A 12,165-nucleotide genomic window follows, 5' to 3' on the forward strand; every position below is an offset into this window, starting at 1 on the left:
ATACAATTTATTTTTCACCTGCTTTTTTGGGTATTTTTAGCACTTTCTTTTTACACTACTCTAAGCGAGGCTTTGATGATACAAAGTATGACATCATGTACATACATCAGCATTTCCCAAAGGAAAGCTATGTTTATGGTGAGTGACAATGTTAAGTATTCGTCGGAACAGATGACATTGAGTCTATGATTCAATTCACTATCAGTCAGTTCCCAGGTTACAAATACCTATGATTTTATGATTTAAAGTTTCATGCTACATAAGGTCCATGTAGGCAACAGGTATCTGTCTGTTCAGCCTGCCCCTGAGTGGACTGTTACATACAACACTTAGGGGGACCACATCTAATCGGGAAGGGCGTGATAACAGAATTTGGGGATGCGCGCTCTGGAGGGTGTGGCTGCCTTGGGAGCAGCATGCCGTCCTAAAAGCAACATGGATTAGAAATACGGAAGAGGACAATGTTTTCAATGATACAGAGCCGGTGTTTTGAATCTTAGCAACATCCTGGTCTAGAAGGCTAGATATGGACTGAAGAAAACATCACCCAGGAACCCTGAGTGGTGGTCCTGCTATCCTAAGGAACACTGAGAAGCATTATAGATCACGGTAAGATCTGGCAGCATTTGCGAACCAGACTGTGGAATGCGGTTGCCTGAGTTTAACTCCTAGCTGTCACTACTGGAAAGTGACCGTGCTGATCTCGGTCCATTACTTGCCTTCCCTGCTGCCTGTTTCCCCAACTGTGTAAAGGGGATCGGACAGACTCCAGAAGCTTGCTCAGGGCATTAAATAACCCTGTGAGCATAAGGCACTTGGAACTGTGTCCAACTCATGAACAGCTGTGTGTTAAGTGTTAAGTGTCAAGAGAAGGAGTTTATTTGGCACCTAGAGGACCATCTTCATTCTCATAGCGTCTATAGGAAAGAAGACAGGGGCCAGACTTGACAAGCCCTTCCACTTCCTTTTTTTTTTTTTTTTTTGCTAATTGTACAAAACTTAGTTTGAAAAGCAGTTTCCATTCCCTGCACACAGACCCCAGCTGGTGGCTGAGGGAACATCTCTCCATCTCTTCTTGGATAGCTGAACCAGGTCCTCATGCTGCTGTGGTCATTGCTCGTCATCTTTGGTGAGTCCAATAATTTGAGTTAGGACTGAGGTGGCAGCAGATGAGGTCTCCTGCTCCTGAAAGCCCTGAGGGTTTATCAGAGCCCAGGGACCAATAGGAATGCTCGGGTCTCTGCTTCAAGCTCAGAGAGCAGTCTGATGCACAGCAGTGGGCTCTGGGCAAATCACACTGCAACGCATCCTTGTCCTTAATGTTCAAGGTCGGCTACTTTACCGTTCCTGGGTTATGAGTTCCTGCTTTGATATCTCAGATAATTCATAGAGTAGTATATTCTCATAAATACAGTTTTTATAATTTCAACATTTACTACTTCTCCGTGAGAACTATTTAGACAGTTATCTCCAAGATGGGGTTTGGAGATGCATGGACACCCTTTGCTCAGGCTCTTCTGTTGAGGAGGACAGGACAGGAGAGCTGCTATAAGGAAACGAGATTCCTTTCTCTCCTTTCAGGAGGCATTAAACCAACATTTGTTAATAAGTAAAAAGACTCTCACATAAAATATGGCCAGAGAAAAGGAATCCTTTCAAGGTGGGTTTGGCTTTCAAAATTGTGTGTGCTGGTCTCAGCTCATCAATAAGCAAGGTTGTGGCTGGACCAGCCCTCAGTCCATCATGACTTATCTTATCATGACTGCAAGATGCCCTTCAGTAATAACGGTCAGGAAACTTTGGAAAGCTAAATGTTTATTACTCATAGAGCCTGGAAACTACACAGCACCCCTGGGATCACACAGCGAGGTCGTGGGGAGAGAGACAGCATGGGTCTGGGGTTCGGTTCTTTTTTTTTTTTAAGGTTTTATTTATTTATTTGACAGAGAGAGAGATAGCGAGAGCAGGAACAGGAGCAGGGAGAGTGGGAGAGGGAGAAGCAGGCCTCCTACAGAGCAGGGAGCCCGATGTGGGGCTCAAGCCCAGGACCCCGGGATCATGACCTGAGCTGAAGGCAGACGCTTAACGACTGAGCCACCCAGGCGCCCCTGGGGTTCTGCTCTTATTGGGCTGGAGGATGGGGGCCCACAGTTTCATAGGCTCACTCTTTGCTGGTGAATTAAAACAAATGATCACAGTGTTCTGTGGATGCCTCCACATCAAAGCTTAAGTCAGGCACAAAGTTGGGCCGAGAGAAAACCCCAGCTGTCAGGGTTGACACTACAAACTCTGATTGGGTGTTTCCTGATGAACTCTTGGTGACGTGGGATATCGTGTAGTGGACTCATTGGGTGTGCAGGAGGTTGGTGGGGAGAGGGGAAGGACGAGGAAAGGAGAGAATCACTGAACATCTGGCGTCCATCCGTGGGACGTGCCCTGGGTGCTCCCTCTGGTCAAGGGAGGGGTTTGCACCTGCCTTGTGATTGTAACATGAGTGGGGGCCAGTTGGTGCTTGAGGGAGATTGCATTGTTGGTGATAATGGAGCAGAGGAACAGAAAAGGGGGTGATGGGGAGTTCGGGGTCAGTTTAGCAGAGTAATAGAAATGTCTAAACTGTAAGGGCAAATGCTCTGGGCTAACCTCAGGTTTTTGATCCCCTCACAGCTCCTGTCAGTGAAGAGGCAGGTGAGTCATCTACATCCTTATTGTTCCGGGGTCTAGTTTGTCGGTCGCCCGGTTCCCATGAGGTCCTACAGAGAGGGACGAGGACAGGCCGTGGAGACGTCCCAGTGTTGCTGCTCCCCTGGGCCAACCCGCCTCCGTCCACTTGGCTGGGTGAGGACGGCCTGCCCAGGCGGAGTCCCCTGCCTGTAGAGCCCCAGCTGCCGGGGGAGTGGCATCTGGAAGGGGGTGTGCGGGCCGGACAGCCAGCCGGCGGGGGAGGATGGTTCTCCAGGCCCCGGGACCATAGCTCCTCCATGAGGTCTGGCTGAATGTCCTCGCAGCGGAAAACAGCCGCCCTCTGAGGACCACGGCCCAGAGCGTGTGCGGGGTTGGGCCGGCCGTGCGGCTCTGGCTCTGGGTGGGGCGGGGGCGCTGTCCCGCGCACGTCCGCGAGCATCCCCGCAGCGTCGGCGGCAGGGCAGGTGCACTTGCCTTCCCCCAACAGGCGCCGAGCGGCTCCCGGGCCGGGGTCCGCCCGCCCCGCTCCACAGCATCGCTGAGGTCTGCGTGCCCTCAGACCCGTGCTACCTTCCTAACGCGTGTGACCACAACTAACCTCACCTTGCTCTTCTTGACAAAGCTGTGCTCACCAAAGGAAGTACAGAAAACGGGATTTTATTCTGTATGTACATGAGCCTGGACTGAATCTAGAGAGATGGAGGATTGTTCCCGGACCTCGCCAGCACCTCGCCAAGTGTAAGGGGCGCTTGGGGCTCCAAGGCACTGTCCTGGGAGAACAGACCCCTGTCTCACCTTTCATGGTGCGACATGAATGGGACAGGGATGCCAGGGTCCGCTCCAGGAGCCTGTTCAGGAGCAGGACTCGGCCGTTGCATCCACGCTGTGCGTGAATGAGCCTTAGCAACGGACTCACAGGCTCACGTGGTCATCCAGCCGCAGCCCCGAGCCTGTGAGATTGCCCATCATGTGCCTTTTCAGTGGCATCTCTAACCATGACGCAGAATGTCTGCCCCCTACCCCAACAGCATTCTCCCTGGGAATTTTTCCAGTTTCTGGATGAAGTCTGTGCTAGTGGTTTAAAAATCAGCTTCATTATAAGTCCCGCAGCCAAGTCCCCAGGGGATCCAGTCTCCATCAGTGAAGGAGGGCAAAAATCTCAAATTAAGCTAATTGTTTCTGCAACCCACCTTTTCTGCCCTCCTGATTTCATTTTTTATAACCCAGATTTTTCGCCTGATGTCCAACAACAGGTAAATCTGGTTCTCCACCTGGAAGAGTCAGTAGCATGTTTTCCAAAAATTATGATTCTAAATTTCACAAGCTTCCTGTTGCATTTTGGTTCTGGTTCTGCAGGGGTATTTTATGGGGCACTTCACCCCTTATATGGCTGACCTCTGCTTCCGTGTGCTACACATCCAAATTCTGGCTGTCATGCCACCATTGAACAGGGGCAGGGAGATTTTTGTTTGAGATATAACTTAGTTCCTCACCTCGAGGTCAAAATCCTCAACTACAACCCTGAAAGGTAATGCAAATGTCCCAGACACAGAAGGGGCCTGGTACCATAAATAAGCAAAGTCACAGGGTGGAATCTGAGACAGGCAGTCCCAGGGGAAGACATTTATTTTTGGCAATGACTTTTATTCACTATGGTCAGCTAAACCTTGAATGAAAGCTCCCTTCCACCTAATTACACATGGGATGGGTGGGGAAGTGTTTGGAAACTAGTCAGGTGGAAAGTTCTGAGGTTTGAGATACAGGATCTCATTCCAGTCACCAGTCTATGCCCCAGATATCCAGGCCCCTTGGCGGTTTCCTCTGGCCAGGCAAGAAGAAGACGAAGAACGTGAATTTAGAACACAGCATAGTGTCTTCAAAGGCTGGATCAAAGCAGAGGGGGTGGGAAAGCGACGTGCCCCCTGAAGACAGTGGTCCCCCCGTGTGACATCACCAATAGAGAGGGCTAAGCAGGAGAAACTTCACTCCTGTATCCATGTAAAAAATTATGTTTACTTTGACATTCCCTGCCATTGACTCAGTGTTTGAGTCCTCACCTCCAAACTCCTATGTTGAAACCCTAATCCCAGGAGGATGGTATCTGGAGGTGGGGCCCTTGGAAGGTACTAAGGTCATGGAGGTGGGGTCCTCATGATGGGATGAGTGCCCTTAGAAAACGAGGCCAGAGAGCTAACAAGTAAAGATACACAAGAAGTCAGCCGTCTACAGCCTGGAAGAGTGGCCTCACCAGAATCTGGCTGTGCGGCACCTTGATCTTAGACTTTCAGCCTCCAGAACCCTGAGAAATAAACCCCGAGAAAATTATGGTACTTTGTTACAGCAGCCCATGCTGACTCAGATACCCCTCAGGACAAGAGAGAACCTAGCCCTGAATAGGCAAGGTGGGGGTTGGAACCTCCGTCCTGCCTGGAGGGGAAGGGGCTGCTTGGCCCAAGAGCACAGGAAGCGGTCAGGCATCCGGGTTCTCTGCAGGAATGGCAAATCCAGTCCCCTGACGCCCTCTCTTGCAGACTGGCTGACCCTCCAGGCTCCCTCTGTTGTCTTTGAAGGAGACAGCATAGATCTGATGTGCCAGAAGGAAAAGGACTGGTGGGAAATCCAGACTATGGCCTATTACAAGGATGGAAAAGAGTTACAGCTGTCAAACAAAGTCTCTGACTTTTCTATCCCACGTGCAGCTTTGAGTGACGGTGGCAGCTATTACTGTTCTGCTACTGCTAAAAAATACTTCTATCTGAAGTCAAGAACTTCAAGAAGCATCAGGATTGAAGTGCAAGGTAAGACTTTCCCTCCTGTGGGAGCCGGGCTGGACGAGACTGGAGCGCAGCAGGGTGGGTCCCTGGAGGGAACACCTGCCCCCACACCAGATGGGAACCAGAGTCCTGTGGTTTGACCGCAGGAGGGAGTCGTGATAGGTGACAAGTCTGGTCTGAATGTCTTGTTTGCTGGGGTTGCTTTTGAGCAGGAACCATCCATCTCACTGCTCGGGGCTCTTGTGATCCTTCTCTCTAGAGCTGTTTCCACGCCCTGTGCTCACTGTCAGCCCCTTCTGGCCCACCGAGGGGAGCCCGGTGACCCTGACCTGTGAGACCCAGCCTTCTCCACAGAGGTCAAATGCTCAGCTCCGATTTTGCTTCTTCAGAGATGACAGAGCCCTGGGGTCTGGCTGGAGCAGCTCCCCAGAGCTCCGGGTCCCCGCCATGTGGACGGAGGACTCAGGGTCCTACTGGTGCCAGGCAGAGACGGTGACTCCCAGGGTCAGAAAACAGAGCCTCCAATCCCAGATTCACGTGCAGAGTAAGTATCGTTGGGTCTGAGCGTGGGGAAAACAGGAGTCCGGCAGCTTCACTTCGGCTGCTCGTCTTTTGGGTTCTCTTGCAATTCCTGTCCTTGTGGAAAGTGGGATGTGAGCTAGAGAATGGGCGTTTCATAAAAATAACAAATGGACAAAGCTCCTGGTAAAAAAACAGAACCCAATGGAGTAAATGTGAAGATGGAATTGACTTTATTAAGCATTCATGAATCAGCAGGATCCTAGCTTGCAAGCAGAGAGATGCTCAGAGGAGTTGTAGGAAATGGAAGTTTTTTATAGGCATGAGGTGGGGGGAGGGGGTTATTAGCAAAATAAAAGAGGATTTCTTCAGGCCAAGACATCATTTGCGGGAGGAGGAAACTTCAAAGTTTTTTGTTTTTTTTATCATGCAGATGACCTCATTAGTGTGGATCAGGAAATTTCAGATTGACTTATAGACGGTCACATTCCAGGGATAGGCTGAAACTGTAATTAAGTCTTGGTTTGATGTCAGTGGGGGACAAATACTCCATTTTGGGCTCTTTTTCTTCTTTTTTAAACACTCCTTATAATCTTTCTCTTCATTAAAGTCACATCCATCAGTCATATCTCCACTGATCACTTCGTGCCTTGGTGTTTAGGAGTGGGCTGGGACTTTGCTCAGCAAGCACCCGCTCCCCAGTGGCTCTGCAGATGGCCCCACATGCTGGTTTGCAACACAAGGTGGTTTTATTAGAAGACACCGTGGTGCTCCAGTGTCGGGGGATAAATGAAGCATCAGAGAAAGCAGAACTCTGAGTGAACCAAGCGGCCAGAGGAGGGGTTGCAATTCTTGTGGACCCTTGAAACTGGGAATAACGGAGGAATTGTCATTGATATTGTTAGGGGGGACAGTGCCTTTTCTGAGGTAGGATTGATGCTACCAGGGACCCCTTCACTCAGTGCAGAAGGCACCACTCTGCACAGCGACCCCTCCCTCCAGAAATGTTTTCCTGTCCATGGGGCAGATGACCCATCACACATTCTTTAGTGATCCCATGAAATTAGACAGGAAGGGGGTTGGGACATGCAGTATCTGCATCCACATTCTTCAAGAGTAATCACTGCGGATTCCCTACCTTAGTGTCCTTATAATGGATTACAGGAGCCCTACCCGTATTCCCACTTCAAGCGTTAGAGTGAAGCCAGTCACGGCCTGGTCCCAGAGCCCTCCAAAGTCAGCTTCTCACCTGTCGTCTTCCATCCGTCTAGGAGTGCCCGTCTCTAATGTAAGCTTAGAGATGTGGGCCCCCAGGGACCCGGTGATCGAAGGAGGGGATCTGATCCTCCTCTGCTCGGTGGCCGAAGGCACAGGAAACATCACATTCTCCTGGCACAGAGAGGACACGGGAAGCAGTGTGGGAAGGAAGACCCAGCGTTCCCTGTCTGCGGAGCTGGAGGTCGCAGCCGTGCAGGAGGGGGATGCCGGCCGCTACTACTGCAGAGCTGACAACGGCCACGACCCCATCCAGAGCAGGCTGCTGAGTATCCGTGTGAGAAGTGAGTCAGTGCCGGGGGGCACCAATGGCAGCTGGAGTGTGGGTCTCCCCCGCAAGTCAGACTGCGGACATCCTTCTTTCCAGGGAAGGGAATATAAAGGGGGCTGGACTGGCATTAGGAAAGCACAAGCTGAGAATGATGAATGACCATGTCTTTAGACAGTAGCCCAGACTTGATGTTCCCCCAAATTTCTAAAGACATTACTGAGAATCTTAGAGACACACAATGACCAAGGGGCCAGGCACTTCGCTGAGGTCCTAGTCTGGGGTCTGGGTGTCTACTATGGCCTCACAAACCCTCTCCGCTGGTCCCCTGTCTCCCTCAGTCCCAGTGTCCTGCCCCGTCCTCACCCTCAGGGAGCCAGGGGCCCAGGCCATGGTGGTGGGGGACATGGTGGAGCTTCGCTGTGAGGCCCAGAGGGGCTCTCCCCCGATCCTGTACCGGTTTTATCACGAGGATGTCACCCTGGGGAACAGCTCGGCCCCCTCTGGAGGAGGAGCGTCCTTCAACCTCTCTCTGACCTCAGAACATTCTGGAAACTACTCCTGTGAGGCTGACAATGGCCTGGGGGCCCAGCGCAGCGAGGCGGTGACACTCAGCGTCACAGGTGGGTTGATGGTCCCTGGATACAGGAGCATTATGATTAATGGCTCTGCCCCAGCAGTCTTCACTGGTACCATATTGGGGTTTTGGAAGGTGGGTGGAGATCCAGGTGATGACTGCTGTGTGGGGGAGGTTGGAGAAGGTGATCTCAGTGCCTAGCTGCTTCTCTTCTCTCCACACCAACCTGGAAAGTACACCTTATAATTAGATCACGTGTGAACTTATATTAACCATGCCTGCAGAGTGTTAGACCAGGATTCCAGGACCCTAGCCTTGACCCTCTAAGGCTGGCGCACTGGTGTCTTCCCTCAGGGACCGGTGCCTACAGAAGGGACCACGTCACGGCCAGAGTTCTCGGGGTGCTGTGTGGGGGCCTCGGCTTCATGACTGCTGTTCTGCTGTCTTATTACTGGTCTCACAAGACCTCAGGTTGGTCACCTACCGTTTGTTTTGATTGCCTTTTATTGCTGTGAACTTTTCCATTACTGATACGGATTGGATTTGAAAAAAAAAGAAAGAAAGAAAACCTCCCCAAATCTGATGAATTCTTTTTACACGTTATGATTTTCTAAGGTTTCATGCAGTGGACAATGCTGCCATATTTTAGAATATGTCATGTCCCCCCTGTGTGTAGATTAAAACCATTAACACAGTCCTTCATGCTTGCCTTTTAAATAAAAATGTCCAATTATTAAATCATCTAATAACCTTCAGTAGACATAATCAGTTTGCATGCAGTGGAGTGAAACATAATAAGTAGCTGGATTTAAAGGAATGAAAACAATTTAGTACATTTTCTCCTTTATTTATCGATTTCTTATTAGTTACCTACTCATGGCAAGAGCAGTGACTCCTCTTTGAATTCTTGGGTGTCTCATATGGGTCACGTGGGGCATCTTCATGCACACGTGGTGGCTGGAGCTGGCCGGAGGGGGGGACCTTGACTGGGACTCTCAGCTAGAACACACACAATCTCTCAATGTAGCCTGGACCCCCTCGCGGCATGATGTTGCTGGGTACTCAAACATCTTACATGCTGTCTTCCGCTTCAAAAGTAAGTGTGATAGCAAATCTGCAATGTCTTTTTCCAACTAATTTCAGATGACTCGGTTTCATCAGGTCCCTAACAAACTTGCCCGGATGCAAGGGGAGGGAGCACAGCCTCCACCTCCAAATGGAGGTCTCAATGTCAAAGAATTTACAACCATGTTTTTAAAATTTCCACACAAACCACTACACATTCCAGTCCATGCCTCCCTGCCCCACCAGACTTCCTGAAGCTCCGGCCCCTGGGCCACCCTGTCTGGATTTGGCAAGTGCCCCACAGGACCAGCGGTTCCAGAGCCAGGCCTCTCTCCCGGAGCCTCGTAGTTCTTCCCTATCCTATCACCTCTTCAACACTATAAATAGACTTCTACCTATATTTTGTCCAATATTTCCAGTTCTCGGAAGAAAGGTCTGTTCAATTTCTTCTTCTGTCATCACTGGAAGCATGAAAGCACGACCTTCGCTAACCAACACTCCCATAAAGCTGCTGTGTTTTCGGCATGACAGTATCTCTGTATTATTTGTAAGAACAGGAATTTTGAGGACTCCTCTAAGTGATATCTCATACTGACCCCTACTAGTACTCTGCTAGCCAAGACATGTTACCAATGACCAACTATTACAACTGTTACGTATGGCAAACTTACACATATTATCTGTAATTATAAAAAATAATTTTTAAGTATGTATGATGGTCCAGGTTTAACAATCTTGGGGAAGTTAAGTGGGCTACCTTGTTCATACAGCCACTAGGAGGCACAGCGAACATGGAGTACACTGGCCCGGCCACAAAGCCTCAAGCCTGCCTAGAACTGACCTTAACGATTCTCCTCTTGCACAATTCCCCCATCCCCCCCTTCGGTGAGGTGTCATTTATTAATCTCTAAGATACAGGACAAGCACTGGGCACAACAGAAATGCAAGATAAACTTTTAAACTCTTGCAAAATGCTTCCTTAAATCTATCAACTACCCCAAGGTGAAAGAAATTTTGGAAACTCATCAGATAGTGCAAATGTAATTCAGTTTTTTCAAGTCCAATGGAAGTTATATTTTTTAAACAGACTATCTAAGACTAAGGAATTGTGATTTTTTTCTTTTATTATGGGTTTTAATTGATAAAAATATGTGGATATGAAGAGACAGGTTGTTTGTTAACATAAAATAATTTCTAATTCATTCATTGTGATGAATTCTCCCACTTTTCAAGTTACATACCGATATACTGTTGATTCAAATATAGAAACAATCTACAAAGCAATAAAACATTTACTTGCTCCTTTTCAGTTTTTACACAAATTATTTTTTTTGTGTCTAATTATATGCTCAAGTGCCTCTGGTATCTTATGTGGATAAGCTTGTCAGGTTCCTGTTTTTGAGGGAAACTTTTCTAGTATTTCTTTGCTATGTAACATATTCAAATACCCCTTTTAATGAAGTTCCAGCATTCTTATTTTATTAAGACTATTTCTCAGAAGCAACTTTTAATTTTTGCTAATACCTCATTAGTATCTGTGAAGATAATCCTGTATTTCTCTTTTCAGCTATGAAATCAACTAATTATAACATACCAGAATACCTAATATTGACTAATCTTTGCATTCTTTGTAAAAATCCAATTTTAGTTGATGCATTTTTAACATAAACGAGCGTTCTTTTGAGGTTTTTTTTTTTTTCATTAATAGTAATGTTGACATTTGCCGGGTTTGTTGTTATTGTGATCTTTTCTGCCTTTTGTACTCACCATTACAAAGGAAGCTCAACATTTTCCTTCTTTTTGTATGTCTTTTGTGCTCTGGAATAGTTTACATAATTATCTGTTGTCTCAAGATTTCCTGGCGCTCCCCTGTGGAAGCTGTGGCTGGTGGGTTTTGGGGGAGCGGGTCCTCGACAGCTGTCACCATCTCTGCTCTTGTAACTAATCTTGTGAGAGGCGTTGCTCTTGCTCACGGCCACCCAGCCCTCCTTTACCCCCGGGCGCAGGGACAGTTAGTTTCCCTGTCTCCTCGACGTGAGACACGGCCAGGGAAATGCCGGCCGCTTGCGTTGTTTCCCGGCAGAAGCATTTAGGAGCGAGGCGTTGATGTCCCAATGTCCTTCCCACGCGCTGGTGCTCATGCAAACGCGTGCTGGGTTGACAGTGTCACCAGATGGTATGGCCTCCAGCAGCAGCCTCGGCCCCCGAGTGACTCCGTCCCCTAGTGACAGAACCCCTGGCAGATTTTTGACAGGTCTGCAGCGCAAGTGGGAAATTTACAAATCTTTGCTGCTGCAAGCCCCTGCAAACTGAGGTTGGTTTGTTAATGCAGCAGAACACACTCCACCCTGACTGCCACACTCTGTCCACAGTTTTCTTTATCTTCTGGGGAATTTTCCTAGAAAATCGTCTGTTTTATCCAGGCTCCTAAATTTGCTTACTTGGAATCGAGTGAAGTAGTGTCCTGTGATTCTTCTAGCTTCCCCGTGGTTGCATTTATCCCTCTGTGCCTTCTCCTTTCACGTTCATGAGTGGCATCGAAAAAGGAGTATCCACCCTTTCGATTCAAAAGTGAAGCTGCTAGAATGATTTATTTGATCTACCAGTTTGCTTTCTAATTCTGAAATTTCTGCTTTTATCTTCCTTAAGTTGCTGCACTCTGTTCTTGTTAGTCTTATTCCTTAGAACAAACTGGACATTTAATATATTTGCTTTCTTTTGTCTTATATATTTATATATGTATTTAGTAGCTTAAGACTTAATTCCCTTAAATGTATATGTTATAGATATATCCAGATTTCTTCACCATTTTGTTATGAATTTCCAGTTATACTAAGATCAAAGATCATTTATACCATACTCATTTTTAAGAATATTTTTGAAGTTTTCTTTAGGAGCCAAGATACCAGTTTTTGTTATTGTTCAAAAGTGCTTAGGAAGAAGACTAAAGTCCATTTTAAAAATAATTTATTCAGGAAGGAGTTGCTAGAATCACATACACTGAT

The 12,165-nt window shown here is 48.0% G+C and overlaps 1 protein-coding gene across 1 annotated transcript in view; it reads left to right on the forward strand.

The window, feature by feature from the left end:
* The first annotated feature begins 1,098 nt into the window (after window positions 1–1,098).
* The window catches only part of LOC116627470 (Fc receptor-like protein 2), a 56,346-nt gene continuing 45,279 nt past the window's right edge, over window positions 1,099–12,165 (forward strand). The window contains exons 1-6 of the mRNA XM_032397232.1: window positions 1,099–1,129; window positions 2,665–2,685; window positions 5,214–5,480; window positions 5,716–6,000; window positions 7,247–7,534; window positions 7,860–8,141. Coding sequence (XP_032253123.1) covers window positions 1,099–1,129; window positions 2,665–2,685; window positions 5,214–5,480; window positions 5,716–6,000; window positions 7,247–7,534; window positions 7,860–8,141 — 1,174 coding nt within the window. The remainder of the gene's footprint in view (window positions 1,130–2,664; window positions 2,686–5,213; window positions 5,481–5,715; window positions 6,001–7,246; window positions 7,535–7,859; window positions 8,142–12,165) is intronic.

The sequence above is a fragment of the Phoca vitulina genome, unplaced genomic scaffold (assembly GCF_004348235.1).
Source record: "Phoca vitulina isolate PV1807 unplaced genomic scaffold, GSC_HSeal_1.0 scaffold97, whole genome shotgun sequence".
NCBI classification, from domain to species: domain Eukaryota; kingdom Metazoa; phylum Chordata; class Mammalia; order Carnivora; family Phocidae; genus Phoca; species Phoca vitulina.